Genomic DNA, 22435 nt, shown 5'->3' on the forward strand with positions numbered 1-22435 from the left:
CAGAAGTCCCAGAGATCCGGAAAGCAGCAGATGACATCTGTGTCCCCAGGCTGTGTTCATACAAGAGACTGCATCTTCTGTCAGACCAGACTGAACACAGGGTCATCACTCTTTGGTCTTCCCTCCACGCTTCCTTCCAGGCTTTGGCTGTGGTGGTCTAGTTGTGGCAGCAGGAGGAGGAGGAGGAGGAGGATCGTCCCTCTCCATGACATCCGTCTTGTGTGTCAGTTCCCCACTCAACCCCTTACGTAGGACTTTATAAATCAGGTCCTCAGAGATCTTGCGTTGGCCCTCCTGCATGCCCTGCAATTTTGTGGCAGCCATGCAGGCAAAGGCCTCTTCAGGACTGGGGAAGGCTCTGAGGGACGCAGAAGCCTCCTGGATCAGCCTGTATGCTAAATCCTGCACGGCACGGGACTCGGAGTCGCCTTCCTGGCTCGTTTATATGGCAGGCGGAGGGGAGGGACCTGAGACTCAGTCAGGCTGCGACTTGTCCCAGGCTTCTCCTGGCTGCAACTTAGCCCCGCCTCCTCCTGGCTGCCACTAATCCCCGCCTCCTCCTGGCTGCCACATTCCACAACCTCCTCCTGGCTGAGGTCTTCCTGTGTATGAAAAAGGGACATAGTTTTAGTTTTTTATTCATCAATCACACACAATTTTCACCTCCTGACTGCTGCAAATTAAATGTTAACAAATATAACAGACTATCCTTCTGAGCCCAGCAGTTTTCATTCTTGTCCCAATTTTGGGTGCCCACTACTGTCTATTGATATGTAAAGCACTTTTTTTAATCAGCAATTAGTGATCAATAATAACATCTAATAAACATCATTTATTTATTGCCCAGAAATCTGTAGAAGAATGCTATACCTGACTCCAGCTGGGTTCCTCCACTTCTTTCTGGCTGGAAGGCCCAGGTTGGACATCAGAAGCCTCAGCTGGGGTGGAAGGAAGCGTGGAAGGAAGAGTGGAGAGGGATTCCCTGACTTCAGTGTGGTCTGACAGAAATCGCAGTCTCTCATAGTACCAGAGCCTGGGGACATAAATGTCATCTGCTGCAGCTCCGGACCTCTGGGAATCTGTGACCTTCTTGCGCTCCCTAAGATAAGTGCTCCTCAGGCCACCAATTTTAGCTTTTAAATAAGGGATGGTTGCTGTGGGGACCAGCGGCTTCACCAACTCCAGCAGTTTCTCCAGCGCTGCCTGCCTCTTCTGTTTATGGTTATAGTGGGGGTGTCTCACTTGCCACAGACAGGGCAGCTCCCTGTACTTGTCTATGAACAGGGGCAGGAAATTGTGGTCATTGAACCCATCCATTTTCTCTGCAAGACACAACACAAGACAAACCCTAATGTCAGGCCAAACTCCCCTAATCTTGTTATAATATAGGCTTCCATTTCGAAGCAGTATAGGCCCAAGTTTAGATCCTACCTTCGTTAGCACGATCGGCGTCTCCGATGCTCCTTCATCCGCTCACAGATCGTACGTAAGACGCGCGCGTTACGATTTATACACACTGCGCATGCGTATAACTCCGCCCGTCCCTGACGTTCTTTCTAGTCTAGTCCCCGCCCCTTTTCGTTCGGCGCAGTGGAGGAAGAGCACATGGCGGAGAGACAGCAGGATAGTGCTAAGTACAGCAACGAGGAGGAGGAGGAAAGGCCGGATCCAGACACGTCCCGATCCAGAAGGAGATTAAAGGACTCAAATATGTCCTTTGGAGATGGTGGACATTCTGAAGAAGGCCGACTATGATGGAAAGTATGGGCCTTACCCCAACCCCAATGTCAGAAAGGCCAAGATCATGGCGAAAGTGGTCAGGAAAGTGTTTTTTTTTTATATAATATTATGTAGTATTTGTATGATTTTATATCTATATGACTATATGTCTGTATTCTTTTACATAAATAAACCATACATTTCCTGATGTAAGCGTCTGATCACGCGCCTTCCACCCATTCCTACTAAACGAAAGTGGTCAGGAGTCTGCACCGGAAATTCGGGGTACGACGATCGAAAGATCAGCTCAGGAAGCGGTGGTCGGACCTGAAATTACGAGAATATGAGCAGTACAGAAAGATCCGGAGAGTGCTGCAAAAAAGTAAGTAGTTGTGCTGTGTTCCTATTCTTTATGTTTATTACGTTCGTGCTGCTCCATGTGCTTTTAGGAACTGTTGTACAGTTTAAAATGGTAACTTTCATGTTCATGGGCACATTATTCGTTCGGATCACACATTGTTATTTCGGACGATAAAATACCATTGTTTAGGCCATATGCATTTGGCCACCATTTTGACGCCCTATACTTGTCTTCAAAGAATTTGGTTGTGTAGATGGCTTTGTTACTAGAATGAAATGCAATGCATGTGTAAGGAGAGGACAATGAGCAGCTGTTTTCACATCTGTACACTAGAGCACTAGTGTGGGACACAAGAACACCATTTTTATTAGGGGGGCCACACAGGTGCCCCAGTGTATACTATAGGGGGGCTACATCTGTGAAGCTTGTACAAAACAGGTAAAGTATTGCAGCTTGACAAAGGACACTAAAAAAAGCTACATCTTGGAACTCGGCTAAAATAGATAATTGTACCCCACTTCCAAGCAATGTTTCATCTTTATAGTTCTGACCTCAAATATCTGTGTGCTAATTACCGTATATACTCGAGTATAAGTCGTTCCGAGTATAAGTCGAGGCCCTAATTTACCACAAAAAAAAAAAAATGGGAAAAACTTATTGACCCGAGTATAAGACGAGGGTGAGAAATGCACAGCTACTGTAAGTGGAAAAGAGGGTCAACAATGCCCATTTGCATGCCTCACTGTGCCCATTTGCAGCCATAGGTCCCCTGAACTTCAAACTCGGTAGTTAAGGGTTTCTAGATGCCCCCTAGCTGCAGCCAAAATTTGGGGTCTCTGAACCCAAAGGGTCCGAAATGACATTACTGCAAATGGACACAGTTGCCTGAATTTGGGGCCCTGTATCTTGGGGCCACTTAGTGCTAAGAACCCCAAATTTGGTGTGCAAACACAGTGGAACTAGCACCATAACATTTCCAAAGCTGGTGTTTCTAGCACCAAGTGGCCCCGAGATACAGGGCCCCAAAATTCAGTTCAGAAAATGTCAAGCACTTTTCTGCAGCAGAAAATGACATTTTCCAAACCATTTTTGGGGCCCCGTATCTCAGGGCCACTTGGTGGTAGGAACCCCAGCTTTGGATATGTTGTGGTACCAGTTCCACTGGGATTGCACACCAAATTTGGGGTTCCTAGCACCAAGTGGCCCTGAGATATGGGGCCCCAAAGTCGGTTCAGAAAATGTCAAGCACTTTTCTGCAGCAGAAAATGACATTTTCTGAACCGATTTTGGGGCCCCGTATCTCAGGGCCAGTTAGTGCTAGGAACTTCAGCTTTGGATATGTTATGGTAGCAGTTCCACTGGGTTTGCAAACCAAATTTGGGGTTCCTAGCACTAAGTGGTCCTGAGATACGGGCCCCCAAAGTCGGTTCGGAAAATGAAATTTTTTGCTGCAGAAAAGTGCTTGACTCGAGTATAAGTCGAGGGGGGCACTTTCAGCACAAAAAAATGTGCTGAAAAATTCGACTTATACTCGAGTATATACGGTATACCATTTTTGTTTTACATAGGGGAGAAAAGACTCAGAGGACACCCCTCATCCGAGGAGACCAGAGCCCCCCCCCCCCCCCCCCTCTGGAAGAAGGGGAAATCCCCCCAACACAAGCTGAGCAGGAGGAGGAAGACGTGGTGGAACTAGTCACCACAACAGGTGAGTGTCTGCGACCACAGGCTCAGATAAGAGATGGATGGCGGCATTTTTTTTAAACCAAATTTATTTTGGGTTTCCTCTCTTTTTAGGTGATCGTGAGGTTGTGGATGAAGATCCTTTCACATCCGAAAGTGCCCAGATCCTGATCGGGGAGATCATGGGGTGTAATTTATAATTGGAAAACATCAAGCAAAACATCAATGATGTTATTCCAAAATATAAAAACATCATTGATGTTTTGGGGCGAGTTTAAAACCCCTCCAAATCACTTTCTTCTTTTGTGTGCTACAATGTGCGAAATGTTTTTGTGATTTTTCCCAAAGCCAAATTTGGAGGATGCACACAGTGTGTCAACATGTGCTACCTGCCATCACAGGAGATCAATGGATGCGTTTTGGGGGTGCAACCCCTTCCTCAATAATAAAGTAGCATTGAGGAAGGGCTTTCTCCCCCAAAACACGTCCCTTGATCCCCCCTGATGGCAGATAGCACATGTTGACATTCGTAAATTGGTGTGCATCTTCCAAATTTGGCTTTTCCAGGGGTGATTTCCCTCCATCTGAACGCAATATCAAACACAGTTCCTAAATACTCATGTCTGATATTGCCTTCAAGTTCTACCAAATGTGAACTTTGTAAGATCAAGATTTGTGTCTTTCTTGTGGGTTTTACACAGGCCTGTTTTCTATAAAATGCACATTTTGATTTTGGATAATGACACCACAAAAATTGTTATACAACAAACATGTCGGTTTGTCAGAAAAACCTTTGGGAAATGCACATGTGATTGTGCAGGTATTAAAAAGATTGTTCATCAAGAATGTGTGGATTATTGTCTCACGCTACAACACTTTTGGGGTGATGTAATTATTGTTTTATGAGAAAATGGGGGTAATTTCCTAAGGGGAAATCCACTTTGCACTACAAGTGCAGTTTCAGTGCAGTTGCAAGTGCACTTGTAGTGAAATGTGTCTTTGCATTTAGTAAATAACAGCCAACAGTGCTTTGTATAAGGTTACACAATCACAACATTTTCTGCACTCCACACATTTCTGTCAGGGTCAGCTCAAACAAACACAAGCAGTAAATGTCCACAAAGAAGAGCCTGGGGGGGAGATGCTTGTCGAGAACTTTAGGTCCTGCAGGCTTCTCCCTGTGGCCAAATACCGCAAGGTAGTGACCAACCTCTGCTCCGGAGTGATGGCTTGCCTCATTCAGGTATCCTGCCTGCTGATATAGGGGGTCAGCGAAGCCAACAGACGGTGAAATACGGGGTCCGCCATCCTGAGAAAGTTCCTGAAATCATCAGGATTATTCTCACGGATCTCACGGAGCAAAGGCATATGACAGAACTGGTCACGCTGAAGCAACCAATTCTTGGTCCATGAACTCCTCCACACCCTGTTCATGGACTGGACTTGTGTCAAGGTCAGGACCCCAACACCAAGCCCCCGCACAGCACGAACTCTACGAGGAGTACGCATTATAGATTATTAGACGGAAGTACACACACACACACACTGACGAAGGTGGTTATTAGAGCGTGGGACACAATATATAAACAAATAAACAAGACATTTAATTCTCCCTTAATTTCACTGAGGGAAAATGATTATTTTTCAGCGGGGAAGATTATAATAGGTGGTAACTGGATTAAGAAGGAAAAGGCACAGTTAAGAGACATAATAAAAGAAGGAAAGATTGTTCCGTTTCACTAATTAAAGCACAATAGAGAAGCCTGGGCGATTGATAGATGGAGATACCTCCAGCTAAGCCACTTTGTTGATAGCCTGCCACGGCCAATAAGGTCCAGAAAAGAGCTCTCAGAGTTGGAGAAGCTGTGTTTGGCGAGCAACACGAAGGGTATAATATCTAAAATTTACAAAATGGGGCTGAAGGCAGGTAGGCAGGAGGTACCCCCATACATCACAAAATGGGAAAGAGAATTAGGATCGCAGATAGATAGTAACACTTTAAGAAAAATATTGGAACCGGCCCATCGTTCGTCGATCGACACCAATGTTGCTGAAATGAATTACAAAATCTTGACAGGGTGGTATGTTACTCCTGACAAAATATGTAAATACCAAAGGGATAAGACATCGGAGTGTTGGAGGGGATGTAAAGGAGTGGGCAATATGGCTCACATATGGTGGAACTGCCCAGAAATGAAAAGATACTGGGAAAAAATATTAGGGTTCATCAAGGAAATAACAAAGACAGAAGTAAAAGCTGATCCTTGGATGGTATTACACCATGGAACAGGAGGGGAGGTTAAAAAGTATAAAGAGTCTTTGGTCCCACACTTGCTTAATGCGGCAAAAAAAAACTATACCAAAAAAGTGGCAGATGGTAGAAAGTCCATCAATATGGGACTGGGTCAACGAAGTGTAAGGTATTCGCCTGATGGAGGAAGAGAGTCATGGGATAGATGGTGATACAATGGGAGAGAACAACAACTGGCAGTGTTGGAATGAATAAAAAAAACAGCGGAGAATCTCTGAGGGACTGAAAATTAGATTTAATTAAAGAGAATAAAGTTGGCCAAGGGTGCACAGATTATGGGGGGGGAGAGTGGGAGGGAGGGGGTAGGGGGTAATGGTGAAGGGGTGGGGTTTGGGGATTATATGGGGTAGGGTTGAGGTAATAAGATATAGGTTAAGACCTCTAGTATGAATTTTACTTGCTTCTTCTTTATACGCTCTTTTTGATAATAAAGGTTTTGGATATCCGCTAACTAAGCTACAATGATGTGAAAAGTTGAAGGGACGTGGATGACACTGATAAGGTGGATTAAGTCTCTTATAAGCTTCACTGAGGTAGCAAAAAAAAAAAAAAGAATGCAGTGGATATATATATATATATATATATATATGTACAAGACTGTATACCGTATTTATCGGCGTATAACACACACTTTTTTCCCCTTAAAATCAGGAAAATCATGGGTGCGTGTTATACGCCGATCCCCCGCCAATTATGAGCCTCTCGGCGGCTCTTGGCCGTTCTCGGCGGCTTTCGGCTGCTCTCGGCTGTTCTCAGCGGCTCTCGCAGTCCCGCGTAAGCCGGCGAAAGCCGTTGAGAACAGCCGAGAGCGGCCGCGGGCCTCCGAAAGCCGCAGAGAGCGGCCGAGCGCCGCCAAGATATACAGGACATCCGGCTCTGTATCTCGGCAGGGCCATTTTTTAATGGCAAGGTACTGACAGTACAGACTGTCTGCAAATGACACAGGGACAAGGCTGCAATGATGGACACTGACAAGGCTGCAATGATGGACACTGACAAGGCTGCAATGATGAACAAGGCTGCAGATGGACACTGATAAGGCTGCAAGGCTGCAAATGACAAGGCTGCAAGGCTGCAAGGCTGCAGATGGACACTGACAAGGCTGCATTGATGGGCATTTAAATGTAAGTTTTTCCTTAAACTTCCCTCCTAAAAGTTTTTTCCTTAAAATTCCCTCCTAAACTTGGGGTGCGTGTTATACGCAGTCGCGTGTTATACGCAGATAAATACAGTATATATTTTTTGCACTGCAGATCACTGAATCATCTGCCTGCCTGCCTGAAAGTGTATTTGAAAACGTACACCAGGAACTACCTGCAGTCAGATATAGGCTTGGCTAGACTAGAATTCAGTGGATATATACATATAGGAGACTGTATATATATTTTATGCACTGCAGATCACTGAATAACCTACCTGGCCTGCCTGCCTGAAAGTGTATTTGAATACGTACACCAGGAATGGCCTGCAGTGAGATCTAGCTACACAGGATACAGTGTATATATATTTCACTATGTGTTTTGCTGCATTTGTGGCTCGTTTTTTTACATGGCAAAATATGTGTTTGCTTCTGTGTTTGGTGCGCTGTTAACAATTGATGACACAAAAACTAGTTAGGTGTATAAAGGTGGTCATATACTATACAATCTGATTGTACAATCTTACAGTCTCCTTTAGATTTTGCAAAGCTATATATCAGGAGGATCCACCTATATATCCAATCACTCTGTATCCAATCAGGTAGGCCCTTGCACTACATAGTTTATGGTAGATCTAAAAGAGATTGTACAATCGGATTGTATAGTGCAAGGGTACTGAATTCAAATTTACAGGGGTCCGGGCAGAAAATGTTTCTTCCAGCGGAGGTCCAAGTGTCATATTGATGCTATGACTCCACAAGATATCCTCCACATCGCAGTCTTCCGTGCACGTCGCAGGCCCCCCATCACAGACACTCCATCCCAGACTGACCCATTACAGACCCCCCCCATCACAGGCCGACTCATTACAGACTGACCCATCACATACCCCTCATCACATACCCCCCATCACAGACCCCCCCATTACAAACTGACCCATCACAGACCCCCGAATCACAGACCGACCCACCACAGACCCCCCCATTACAAACTGACCCATCACAGACCCCCCCCATCACAGACCCCCCATCACATACTGACCCATCACAGACTCCCCCATCACAGACCCTCCCATTACAAACTGACCCATCACATACTGACCCATCACATACCCCCATCACAGAACCCCCATTACAAACTGACCCATCACAGACCCCCCCAATCACAAACCCCCATTACAAACTGACCCATCACAGACGCCCCATCACAGGCTGACCCATCACAGACTCCCATCACAGACCCCCATTACAGACTTCCCATCACAGACCCCCCATTACAAACTGACCTATCACAGACCCCCCCATCAAAGACCCCCCCATTACAGACTGACCCATCACAGACCCCCATTAAAAAATGAGCCATCACAGCCCCCCATTACAGACCCCCAGCACAGACTGACCCATTACAGACCCCCCATCAGAGACTGACCCATCACAGACCCCCCACCAGAGACTGACCCATCACAGGCTCCCTCATCACAGACCGACCCATCACAGACCCCCCACTACAGACCCCCCATCACAGACTGACCCATCACAGACCCACACATCGCAGACCCCCCCAATTACAGACCCCCATCACAGACTGACCCATCACAGATCCCCCCCATTACAGACTTCCCATTTACAGACCCCCATTACATGGATATGGAAGCAGAGCACGACCTGGACCATGTCTGGATATTGTTGGAATGGCAGGAAAAAATACCTGTGTGCTTTCAGGAAGAAGAGATACGCCTAGCCAATGGGGGTGACTGGGGTTCCCCTTAGAGACTAACTACTTGCATTACTTAACCATTCATTGTCCTTCAGGTCATGCTACAGGTAGTATACCATTCTAAATATATTATATGTATATTGTGCTTTCCTACTTCTAAATTGTTCTTAAGCTGTGTTTGGGGAAATTCTTCTACTGATTCTGTGCTGTTTTTTCAGAACTCGGCTGGTCTATTGCCCTCTTTTATTATTATTATACAGGATTTATATAGCGCCGAGAGTTTACGCAGCGCTTTACAACATGTGGGCAGACAGTACAATTACAATACAATTCAATACAGGAGGAATCAGAGAGCCCTGCTCATTAGAGCTTACAATCTAGGAGGGAGGGTCAAGTTATACAAAAGGGGTAATAGCTGTGGGGGATGAGCTAATAGAGAAAATAGTGCAGTTGTTAGATGGAGGCAGGATAGGCTTCTCTGAAGAGGAAAGTTTTCAGGGATCGCCTAAAAGTGGATAAATTTGAAGACAGTCTGACAGATTGGGGTAGTGAATTCCAGAGGGTGGGCGAGGCTCGGGAGAAGTCCTGGAGGCGGATATGGGGGGAGGTGATGAGGGAGCTAGAGAGAAGGAGGTCTTGGGAGGAACGGAGAGGGCGATTAGGTTGGTATTTTGAGACTAGGTTAGTGATGTAGCTGGGGGCAGAGTTGTGGATGGATTTGTGACTCATAGTTAGTATTTTAAATTGGGCGAGTGGCAGCCAGGGGAGGGATTGGCAGAGAGGGGTAGCAGACACTGAGTGGTTTGTAAGGTGGATGAGTCTGGCAGCAGCATTCATGATGGACTGAAGGGGGATAGTCTATTTAAAGGTAAGCCAATGAGGAGGGAGTTGCAGTAGTCGAGGTGAGAGATAACCAGGGAGTGAATCAGGAGCTTTGTGGTTTCATTGGTTAGAAAGGGACGTAGTTTAGAGATGTTGCGGAGGTTGAGGCAGCAAGCTTTGGAAAGTGATTGGATGTGGGGCCGAAAGGAGAGTTCAGAGTCCAGGATAACACCTAGTACCCTGACATGTGGGGGATGGGTGGATGGTTGTGCTATTGCTCTTGACAGACAAGTCAGGGGAAGAGGCACGTGGGGGAGGAAATATTATAAGCTCGGTTTTGGACAAGTTGAGTTTGAGGAAGTGGTGTGACATCCATACAGATATGTTGGTTAGTAAGTTAGCGATGCGTGAGGAGACTGATGGGGTGAGTTGAGGGGTGGAGAGATAGATTTGTGTGTCGTCAGCGTAGAAATGATACTGAAAGCCGTGAGAGGCTATCAGCTGACCCAGGGAAGAGGTGTAGATCGAAAATAAAAGAGGTCCAGGAACAGAACCTTGGGGGACCCAGACGGAAAAGGGAAGAGGAGTGGAGGAAGTAGAATTGTAAGTGACACTGAAGGTGCGTTGGGATAGGTAGGATGAGAGCCACTGAAGAGCACAGTCACGAAGACTGAGGGAATAAAGTTTTTTGAGGAGGAGGGGGTGGTCAACTGATTTTTTACAAACTAATACTGTTTTGCTAATTCAGTCAAATCTGAGATAACATAAATATATTGACTTGTGTGACGTGTCATTAAAGGTGCTTGTGAAAAGATGTCAGAACCCAGAGTGTCAGGTGGGTTGAAGGTTTACAGGATCATGGTGAAGCAGAGGAGCAGATAAATCCAAGCAGTCCTCAAGGGGAACGTGCTACATTACATATTTATAAGTGTTTCTAACCCTTTTGTAACAAACAGTCTGTGTCTAATTTACACAATGGAAGAGCCCCCTTTCTACATAAACCATTCATATGAGTGATTTGTGTGGATTTTGATAGGGTCCTGCATTTCTCATGTGTGTCCCTGGTGATGATCTATTCTCTGTGCCATTTGTGGATATTTGTGGAACCCTGCATCCTGTTTGTGGATCCTACAGACCAGTGTTTCTCAACTCCAGTCCTCAAGGCGCACCAACAGGTCTTGTTTTCAGGATTTCCCTCAGATGAAACGGCTGTGGTAATTACTAAGGCAGTGATACTGATTAAATCACCTGTGCAAAATAATGGTTAGCATGAAAACATGACCTGTTGGGGCGCCTTGAGGACTGGAGTTGAGAAACCCTGCTACAGACCATCTGGCCTTCAGGAAAAAACTAAAAACCTTCCTCTAAGAAGCTGCTCAGACACAAAACGCATTAACACCTTGAGGCGATTCAGTTCGCATTTGCAGCGCTTTACAAATCATTCATTCATGTTAAGCGGTGTTTGACCACTTATACTCATACACTGGGGGTCATTATCATACAGTAAAGCACTCACTTTACATAGAGGTGGTATGGATATCACTTGAAGACATTCACTGTTTGGAAGATTATGTCTTTGATAACATTTGGAGAGGAACTGGGACTTTTTCATTTGAGTTTGATGGAAATTGTTTAATTCATTGTTATACAGTATATGTCTTACTGTATTATTTATGAATTTTATTAAGCACATTTATCACTTTATTGAGCTTTGCACTAATCATTTGTTTATTTATTTTTATTATTTATTCGTTCTTTTTAAATTAATTTAATTTCTAGTTTAGAAAATAACCAATTCAACTTGATGACGTTTTATATGCATTAAAAATCCCCCCACTATGGTCACATGTACTAAAATTAGACCCAACACTGTCTGTATTATAGACACACTGCATGTAATCACCTCTGTTCAGCAACTGTTCCATCTCCTCACAGCCCAGATCATTATGAACCGTCACTTCAAATCCCAGATCTCTAAAACATTTGTACAGATCTTCAGCGTCCTTATCTGTCCCATCCCGATCAGGAAACCCTAATGAAGCAATGAGAGCAATAAATCAGATGACAAAGACATGTTAGAGATATATATCATAAAATAACTATATACTAAATTTGATATATACTGTATACACACACACACACACACACACACACACACACACACACACACACACACACACACACACACACACACACACACACACACACACACTCTCTCTCTATATATATATATATATATATATATATATATATACTCTGCATTTAGCGTAGCCTATACATACAGTGCATTCGGCGGTGTACAGTTTCAAATACACTTCAGGAAGTGTACACAGTATATTTTACAGTATATATTTTCTGAAAGCAGGCACTCTAGAGAATAAAATGGATTCTATGTTACATGATATTACAGCAAAGTACTAAGAAACGCAACATTTCTGCAAAAAATGCACTAAGGTTAATTTTAGGGCATGCAAATGCAATAAATTACCCAATTATTTTGTAAAATTTTACATACAAGGTTTAAATATATACCCAGCATGTTAAACCTTAAGTTTGCGTGCACCTGTGAAATGGCGACAAACTTCAGTAACCTATATTTTCTATAGGCGATGCTTTAAAAGCCCCCTATACAGTATGTATTAGTTTAGTGTTATGGAGGAGGTCTGGTGCTAGAAATATTTATCTCACTCTGACATGTGCGACGATATGTAACATTTTTATTATTATTCAGAATTTATATAGTGCCTACAATTTACACAATGCTTTATAATAGGTGTATCACAATCAACGTTTTTGTGCTTAGGCGCCCCCAATGCCTGTGTGTACGTTCATACCTGTGTATATGAAGGGGTGGGAGGCATGGCTGCTGTTATAATAGAAATCACAGGGCCTCATACAGCCTACCTGACAGTGCCCCCCCCCCCGGGCAAAAAAGTGATTGAGGACATAATTCTCTACAGCCTCTGCAGCCTCAGCTGCACAGATGAATAAACAGAAAATGCTCTAAGATTTCCTGCTCATTCACAAACTGAAGCATAGCGAACACTGTTTACTATGCTTCAGAAATGAATGGACACAGGAGTGATTGGTACCAGTCACTGACTGTATTCATTAAAGTGATGGAAGAGGCCAGAAAATTACATATTTACTGGCCACTTAGCCCCTACTCTCTGTCCTGAAAAATCCTGCAGAAGCTTCTGGCAGGAGAGGAGAGGAGGGAAGCCGACAGTGCTGCAGGGGAAAGGGGCACACAGAAGGGCCCAGACAGCAGATGGAAGGGGCGCAAGGGCTATAACCAATCCTGCTGAATTGCAGTCAGATGGAAGGAGAGAAGGAGAAGTTGGCAGAGCTGTAGTGGGAGGCAGAAAAGGATCAGTGTCTGTAATATGACAGTACAGCCGGCCCTCCTGCTCAGTAAATGTCTGGGCCGGCTTTTGAACTGATGAGGCCCGGGCCCAGTACAGGAGGGCCGGCTGTATTATCTTATCAGCAGTCCTGGTGGGAGGCCTCAAAAATTTGGGGGGAGGGGGGGGTTATATGCTTGAGTGGAACTGTAATTTTGTACTATTTATTTATTTTACATAGGGGACAAAAAAGACCCCTTTGTGGTGATTTTTTTTTTGGGTAACAGGTTCTCTTTAATGAGACATCTGTGGTCTAAAAGACTCTGATGGCACCCGTTATGTTGGCCCCGGACCCGCAGATAGGCAAGCAGAGCCTGGAATACATGCAGAGCCGGTGCAAGAATTTTTGTCTTCTTAGGTGAAGGTGCAATTTACCTCCTCCTCAGCCCAACGTCCTCCCACTACCCCCTCCACAATGGCAGTCCTGGAGCCATTTATTTTTTTTAAATGTAAACAAAAAATTTAAGAATTTTAGACCTGAAGATTACTTAAAAACCATAATATATATATATATATATATATATATATATATATATATATATATATATATATATATATATATATATATATTTATATTAATTTTTTTTTTTTTAAAGCAGACACCCTAGAAAATAAAATGTTGGTAGTTCTAATTTTGTGTTACACAACTGTTTATGAAAGGCAATATTTCAGTAAAAAATACATTCATGCTAATTTCTGGGCAAATAAATGCAATTTATTTTCAACTGTTTGTCAGCAAGTCACACACACCTATGCTTGATGTCCCACCACTGCGCTCATGCACATACACCCTCCCAAAGCTGCCACTTAAATAATAAAGTGTAAACGTATTTAAATTAACAAATGGTGGCACTAATATCACAAAATAAACGTGAAACAAATATTAAAACAGTTATAATGACACCATGTGATAATGATAACAAAATCAACTGTGAAAGAAAAATATATATGAAGTGAAATAAAAAGGAAAAAAAACACACAAAACAATGAAAAAAAGTGGTTTTCAATTAAAGTCCATAAAAGTGATAATCTTCAAGTGATTAACCTGGTGGTACTTCACTGGTTACACAAAATGAACTTCCTTCCACCACACTGTATGTGACAGTGAATCCACTCCTTTAAAGTGGAGGGCCAACCTAAAATAAAAAATTGCATTAAAATTCTAAAAAAAATAAAAAAAAATAAAAATTTTTAACTTACCTGAAACCCCTGTTGCTAGGCAGTCTTCCTAATCTGCTTCTTCCTACTCCGCGGTGCTTCTTCCTCTTCGGTGAACGGCCTCGTTGCTTCCTGGGAACTGTGTGTGTCCCAGGAAGCAATGGGGCCATTCACAAAGCGCCACGTGACTCACGCATGTGCAGCAGGAAATGGGCAGTGAAGCCGCAAGGCTCCACTGCCTGTTTCCCTTAGTTAGGATGGAAGCGCCGCCAGCCGATCTGATGGACGGATCGGCCTCGGTGGGTCGACATCGCAGGCTCGCTGGACAGGTAAGTGTCCTTATTAAAAGTCAGCAGCTACAGTGTTTGTAGCTGCTGACTTAAAAAAAAAAATTGCGGCCGGAACCCCCCTTTAAGAAACTCACTCACCAAATGTAAATGCCTTGCACTCTTATGCTCGGCATCAAAACATTTAAACCCACCACCAAGTGATATCCAACCGTGCATAACAGGAGAGGATTGCTCCACATGTGAATGAAAAAAATGCTTCCAATAGTGTAAAAACGTCAAACCATTTATTGTGTAAAACAAAATCTTCAACCATTAAACTCACAACAATTCAATCACAAAAAGGCAATGAAAGCACACTCTTGTTAGGCAACTGTAGCGGTGTATTGTGGTCACGGTGGACCCACAATGCAGCCTCAAAATCTCACCCTCACTCGCTCACTCATTGGTATCAATATGTCACATCGTGACATAAAACGAAACGTCATGCGTCACAGATGGCCACGACATGTTTTTTCATTCTTATTTCACTTCATATACGTTTCTTTCACAGTTGATTTTGTTATCATTATCACATGGTGTCATAACGGTTTTAGAATTTATTTTACGTTTATTTCATGATATCAGCGCCACTATTTGTTCATTTAAATGCAATTTATTACCTATTTTTTGGTGTGTAAAATATAAGACATGAGGTTGTGCTGAGTAAATAGATACCCATGTCAAACCTTAAAATTGTGTGCGGCCGCAATGTTTTAAAAGCCCCTACAGGTCACCCGTTTAGAGTTACACAGAAGCACTGGTGCTAAAATTGTTGCTCTCACTCTGGCGTGTGCACCGATATATTACATGTGTTGAAAAATTGCTGTGTTCATGAGCAAGTGCCCCAACGCATACTTTGTGTGGGGCTCTAAAAATTGTTTTTGTTTTTTGTTAACTATTTGTATGTCTCCTTAAAATACTTAAAACATTTTTGGTTACTTTTTATTTTTACACAACTTTTATCACAATCACATAGGGGACCAATATACCCCTATGTGAGAGCATATAGGTGACAGACTGTGCTTCCCCCAGCACTGATCCCAGAAAATGACACCTCCAGCCCAGGAAGTGATGTCATACACGTGATTGTCATACAAATGATTAAAATTACAATGTATGTTTAAGATTATTTAATATGTCGTCTCTCTGTATTTCTAGAGCTATTTATACAATACTGGTTATGATTATTTCCCCTGAAGAAGTCGTTTGGAGAAACCTGTAGGGACTACTGACCTGTAACCTTAGTAGGCCGTCAATACCTTGGCCAGTATTAAATATTATATTATTGCTTTACTGTTTTTATGCACCCATGATTGTATCCTATGTCATAAACATTTGTGTAATAAAACAATATAAATTTTTTAAGTACTATTTGTAATTTCTATTGTTTAGGCACCGTTATAACTCCAATTCCCATTCGCCCTTTTGTTACAATTAATATTCGGGATGAGGTGCCTCATCTATTGAGGACACTCAAACCACATTCCACTATTTGTGTCACTTCCTGGTCTGTGTACAGAAGGGAGGCTGAGTTCCTGTCGTCCTTCCCATTGACACCTGGTATGACAGCACCCGGCCTGCAGGTGGGACAGCGGAGCCTAGTTAACATAGTGGGGGGGGGGTGATGGTGGTGGAAGTGATAGGAGGCTTCACAGCCACTTGTATCACTTCCACATGAAAGCTGACCATCGGTTTTTACTAAAGTACATACAATCCTGGCCACTATAGCAGCCGGGAGTGTGTAAAAAAAAAAAACATGTCCACACCCACCTATCCTGGCACCCCAAGGCAGCTGCTTAAACTGTCTTATAGTAATGCTTGCCCTGGACACATAGTGGGGGGGGGGGTACATGTCTGTAAAAAGACAGTACAGGCAGCCCTCTTGCTCAGTAGGTGGGGGGAGGGGCAGTGGTTACCGGGTGTGCGATAGTAATCCGGCACCTAACTGCTTTCCTCTCACGACAGTCTACTGGCCAGATATACACACAATCCCTGGACTGCAGGTCAGTACATCATATAGACCTGGCAGCAAAATGGTTAACAATAAAGCAGGTGTGATGGTCAGTTGTTCACATACTTTTGGCCATAAAGTTCAATGAAAAAGTATTCATACCCATTAAATTTCCCATGTTACAACCAAAAACCTAAATGTATTTTCTTGGGATTTTATGTGATGGACCAGTGGTCTCCAAACTGGGGAATTTTTAATTCCACTGATGCAAAACACTATTCCTCCCACTGATACCAACAATTAGGCATAATTACTGTTACTGATACAGGCGGTCCCCTGCTTACAAACATCCGACCTACAAACGGAAGGAGACAACAGGAAGTGAGAGGAAATCTACCATTGGAAGGGAAATTCTCTCCTGTAATGCCCCATACACACGATCGGAAATTCCGTCAGAAAAAACTTGGATGGTTTTTGGAATTCTGCTCAAACTTGCCTTGCATACACAGTCACATAAAAGTTCTCTGAACTTTCGACCGTCAAGAACGCGGTGACATACAACACTACAATGAGCCGAGAAAATTAAGTTCAATGGTTCCGAGCATGCGTCGTTTTTTGCGCGTTAGAATTGCATACAGACGATCGCATTTTCAGATGGGAAATTTTCCCGACTGAACAATAGAGAACCTGCTCCCAATCTTTGCTGGCTGGAATTCCGCTAGCAAAAGACCGGTGGAGCATACACACGGTCGCATTTTCTGACAAAAATCTCTCATCAGAGTTTTGCTGGCGGCATTTCCGACCGCGTGTACACGGCATTAGAGTTAATATGGGAAAAAGGTGTCTCCTCCACTGATGATTTATCACCAATCCTTGTTTCCCTAATAACCCCAAATTTTCAAAATCCAATTGTTATAGGGACAGAAAGTGAGGTGAAATCTTCTGAAGAGGAGCACAGACAGCAAAACAAATGTCACAGGGGTGATAATCCTTCCCTATGTTATCACTTTAAAAATGTACCTGTTCATGTTCAATGTACTGTGTTTGTAGCTGCTGACTTTTAAAATTTTCAGGGACAGAATCCCGCTTTAAAGAACAAACCTACAGTCCCTATCTTGTTTGTAACCCGGGAACCGCCTGTATAAACAATGGAACACTATTCCTCCCACTGATACCAACTGTATATTGTATGTGTATATATATATATGACTACATATAGGTGGGGTATAGTGTGGGGTTTCCCCTTTGTTATATAACAGACACAATTATCAGCAGAATTCAGAGTTCCAGGTGAAAAATGAAAAGAATGACTTTTATCATTACTTTTATTGTCATCAAATTCCTTGTTGTTTATAATGATACACGTGCCCAGCTTCTTGTAATTCATTGAATACTGATGTTCCGGGATATCAACATCACAATTCTGGATGGATGGCATTTCTGGGTCATTTTTAGTTGTTTCCTGGAAAAGAGAGACAAACCAAAATCATAAGAGAAAAAAGTTCAGATATCGGGAAAACATTGTTATTCTTTATTTCCTGGTTTTGTATTGTTGAGCACTCGTATACACTTTGACAAATTGTCAATGTCTTTTCTGATTGATCTCTTCCAATAGCAGTGTTGCCAACCTAAAAGATATAAATTTACTGACACAACACCCAAAATTTACTGGCACAGACAAGCTTTTTCCTGGCATTTCCAAAAGTTACAAAACTACAGTTTTCATTGCAAATTTTAGTATTTAGGCTACAAACAAGTACAATATGCAATCAGCAATGTGATTTAACCACTTGCTTACAGGGCACTTGTCCTCTCCTGCCCAGACCAATTTTCAGCGCTGATGCACTTTGAATGACAATTGCGCGGTCATGCTACACTGTACCAAAATTCAATTTCTATAATTTTTTTCCAACAAATAGATCTTTCTTTTGGTCGTATTTGATCACCTCTATGGTTTTTATATTTTGTTATAAAATTTTTCAAACAGGTAATTTTTCTTCTTCATTGATGTACGCTGATGAGGCTGCTCTGATGGGCACCGATGGGCTGCATTGATAAGCACTGATAAGGCAAGACTGATAGGTTGCACTGGTGGGCACTGAGAGGTGGCACTGGTAGGCACTGCTAGGTGGCACTGATCAACACTGGTAGGTTAAACTGATAGGCAGCACTGATTGGCATTGATAGGTGGCACTCGTGGGCACTAGCAGGTGGCACTGGCGGGTGGTAATAGTGGGCACAGATGAGGCAGAACTGCCTCTTCCTTTTCGGGACCGATGTCCCTTGCACATAAGCCGGTGATCATCTTTCTTTTCTCCTCACGCTGTCAGCGTGAGGAGAAAGCAGATCCGCACTGTAGCAGTCATTTGGCTATAGCGCGGATCTGAAGAGGTTAAGGTAGATATTAGGGCAAAAAATAAAATTTCCTATTTTATTTTCGATATAGTAAGTAAGTAGCTCAGGGACAGGACTAAGGAGGGTAAGAGATTAGAATGGGCGGCACACACTCATGAAATTGACTCAGTGACAGCAGTGTGCAGCAGCACAGATCACTGACATGACACGTCCCCTCCTGAACAGTGGCAGCCCATCCATTAGGGACACATGGGCGCCCCCCCCATCCATGCGTCCGGCCCCCAGATCTACATGCAGGACACCAGACCATGGATTCTAATGGGAGGGAACTGTTTTTTTGAAGCATGATTAGAGCTCCAATAGGCTTCAAAAAAGGGTGGGCTTGGGGAGCAGAGCTCTGCACTCCAAGCCCACCCAGTTTTGTGACAATAGCGAATGAATAAATCTCTTCCCCGCCAATAAGGAAGCGGGTCTGAGACCAGTTTTCCGATTGGCCAAAATGTCAGGCGATCCTATTGGACGCCTAGAAGGAGGCGGAGAGAGGACATGCATGGCGGAAGCCGTGGAGGAAAGGACACCGGAGCTCACAGGCCGCCGCCAGCTACCCGCCACGCTGGGGACATGGGAGCCGCTGCCCATAATCCACCGCCTGCCACCTAGATGGGGTAAGTGCCGGACCGACCTGCAGATGGGGGTGGGCTGGTAGTGCAACCCGGGGAGGGGGTGATTGTTTGCCCCCCAAAAAAAAAAAAAAAAAAAAAAAAAAAAAAAACACACCAGCTGCCACTGGTCACAGTGACAGTCTCTCTCCACACCAGGTGGTCCCTTTAGTTCACTCCAGTCCAAACAGCACTGACAGTCCTGCTCCTGGCTTGCCTTGCTCCCGTCCCTCAGACCCGGACACAAGGCTTTGGCCGCTCCGCTCAGCTCCATCGCACATGCTCAGACACCGCCTCCGCCAGACCCCCCCCACCAGTGCCACCCGAACACACTGTAGCGGGCACTCGGATGGTCTCGGCTGGCTCCAGACCAGAACTGTGCATGAACAGTTCTGAGCCGAGCTTCACAGCCATATTTTTAACTGCCAAACTTTTCCTGCTACTGGCAGGAGAAAAGTGCTTGTTTTTTTACTTGCTGCCAGTAAAAATACTGATGGTTGGCAACACTGCCTACACATGGTGGGGGGGGGGGATTTACTAAAGGTGGAGAGTGCAAATCCTGGTGCAGCTCTGCATAGAAACCAATCAGCTGTTTTGGCTACCACGCACAGCAACACCAGATTCTGAGACCTCCAGCTTTAGTAGATCTCTCCCTGTGTGTGAGCCTGGGCTTAAGGCCTCATGCACATTGGCAGTCAAGGCAGCAGAAATGTTTACTGGGAAGAACTCAATGTATGTATGTGGATAGGGACAGAGAGGTGCAGTTCTGTAGTCCATTGGATCTCTGGTAGGATCAACAGGAAATTTTCTGTACCCACATTGTATTTAAAGAGATAACATTTAGGGAACTGCTGCAATCATCAGGTAACCATAATCAGATCACAGATGTCTGAGGGTACAAGATGATATATGGAGAACACAACTACTGGGTGTAAATAGACATCTGGAAGTTAGTGGCATATCATCCATGTGTACAGGGTGTTCACTGCACATGGGCCCCCAAGAGGGGGGCGGGCACTGTCCTACCCTACACACATGGACAATTGTCCCTTGAGAGTCAGGGATGATCAGTGCGGTGGGGAACAGCTGTGAGCACCGATCTCCCTGTATAGCTTTTCAGCTGACAGCCGCTTCTCTTCCTCTCCCTCCCACAGCTGTCAACTCAAAAAAAGCTCCTCCACCCCGGCGTCGTCCTCCTCCTCTGACCCCGGCGTCCTCCTCCTCCTCTGACCCCGGCGTCCTCCTCCTCCTCCGACCCCGGCGTCCTCCTCCTCCTCCGACCCCGGCGTCCTCCTCCTCCTCCGACCCCGGCGTCCTCCTCCTCCTCCGACCCCGGCGTCCTCCTCCTCCTCCGACCCCGGCGTCCTCCTCCTCCTCCGACCCCGGCGTCCTCCTCCTCCTCCGACCCCGGCGTCCTCCTCCTCCTCCGACCCCGGCGTCCTCCTCCTCCTCCGACCCCGGCGTCCTCCTCCTCCTCTGACCCCGGCGTCCTCCTCCTCCTCTGACCCCGGCGTCCTCCTCCTCCTCTGACCCCGGCGTCCTCCTCCTCCTCCTCCTCCTCTGACCCCGGCGTCGTTCTCCTCCTCCTCTGACCCCGGCGTCGTCCTCCTCCTCCTCTGACCCCGGCGTCCTCCTCCTCTGACCCCGGCGTCCTCCTCCTCCTCCTCTGACCCCGGCGTCCTCCTCCTCCTCCTCTGACCCCGGCGTCCTCCTCCTCCTCCTCTGACCCCGGCGTCCTCCTCCTCCTCCTCTGACCCCGGCGTCGTCCTCCTCCTCCTCTGACCCCGGCGTCGTCCTCCTCCTCTGACCCCGGCGTCGTCCTCCTCCTCTGACCCCGGCGTCGTCCTCCTCCTCTGACCCCGGCGTCGTCCTCCTCCTCTGACCCCGGCGTCGTCCTCCTCCTCTGACCCCGGCGTCGTCCTCCTCCTCTGACCCCGGCGTCGTCCTCCTCCTCTGACCCCGGCGTCGTCCTCCTCCTCTGACCCCGGCGTCGTCCTCCTCCTCTGACCCCGGCGTCGTCCTCCTCCGACCCCGGCGTCGTCCTCCTCCTCTGACCCCCATGTCGTCCTCCTCCTCTGACCCCCATGTCGTCCTCCTCCTCTGACCCCCATGTCGTCCTCCTCCTCTGACCCCCATGTCGTCCTCCTCCTCTGCCCCCCATGTCGTCCTCCTCTGCCCCCGGTGTCTTCCTCCGTCCCCGATGTCCTCCTTTGCCCCTGTGTCTTCCTCCGTCCCCGATGTCCTCCTTTGCCCCCGTGTCTTCCTCCGTCCCCGATGTCCTCCTTTGCCCCTGTGTCTTCCTCCGTCCCCGATGTCCTCCTTTGCCCCTGTGTCTTCCTCCGTCCCCGATGTCCTCCTCCTTTGCCCCTGTGTCTTCCTCCATCCCCGATGTCCTCCTCCTTTGCCCCTGTGTTTTCCTCCGTCCCCGATGTCCTCCTCCTTTGCCCCTGTGTCTTCCTCCACCCTGGTGTACTTCTCCGCTCCTGATGTCCTCCTCCTCCGCCCCCGATGTCCTCCTCCTCCGCCCCCGGTGTCCTCCTCCTCCGCCCCCGTGTACCGCCGCCCCCCCCCCCCCCCCCCTCGCTGCCCTGCAGCCAGCTTCCCTCCTCTCCCGCCGGCTGTGGGGGATGTGTCAGGATGGAGAGCGGAGGAAGAAGGCGGTAAATATGTCATTTACCGGCCCCTTCCTTTTCTGAACTGGACACAGTTATGCTACTGATTTCTCCTGTGTCCTGTGATAACTGAGCAGAGTAAACTATTTTATGATGCTTCAATTTATTAATAGACGGGAGCCTCTGTCTCTTCTTCATTCATCTTCAATATTGAGG

At 45.7% G+C, this 22435-nt stretch overlaps 2 protein-coding genes across 2 annotated transcripts in view; both read right to left on the reverse strand.

Annotated features, from left to right (window-relative positions):
• The window catches only part of LOC141147349 (caspase-7-like), a 97748-nt gene extending 75758 nt beyond the window's left edge, over positions 1 to 21990 (reverse strand). Inside the window, exons 1-3 of the mRNA XM_073634588.1 lie at positions 21784 to 21990; positions 17917 to 18055; positions 11655 to 11783 (exon numbers count right to left, since the gene is read on the reverse strand). Coding sequence (XP_073490689.1) covers positions 11655 to 11783; positions 17917 to 18055; positions 21784 to 21990 — 475 coding nt within the window. The remainder of the gene's footprint in view (positions 1 to 11654; positions 11784 to 17916; positions 18056 to 21783) is intronic.
• LOC141147918 (uncharacterized) overlaps positions 1 to 22435 on the reverse strand; it is a 496131-nt gene that overhangs the window by 218098 nt on the left and 255598 nt on the right. The gene's annotated exons all lie outside the window — the stretch shown is intronic.

The sequence above is a fragment of the Aquarana catesbeiana genome, linkage group LG06 (genome assembly GCF_042186555.1).
Source record: "Aquarana catesbeiana isolate 2022-GZ linkage group LG06, ASM4218655v1, whole genome shotgun sequence".
Taxonomy (NCBI): domain Eukaryota; kingdom Metazoa; phylum Chordata; class Amphibia; order Anura; family Ranidae; genus Aquarana; species Aquarana catesbeiana.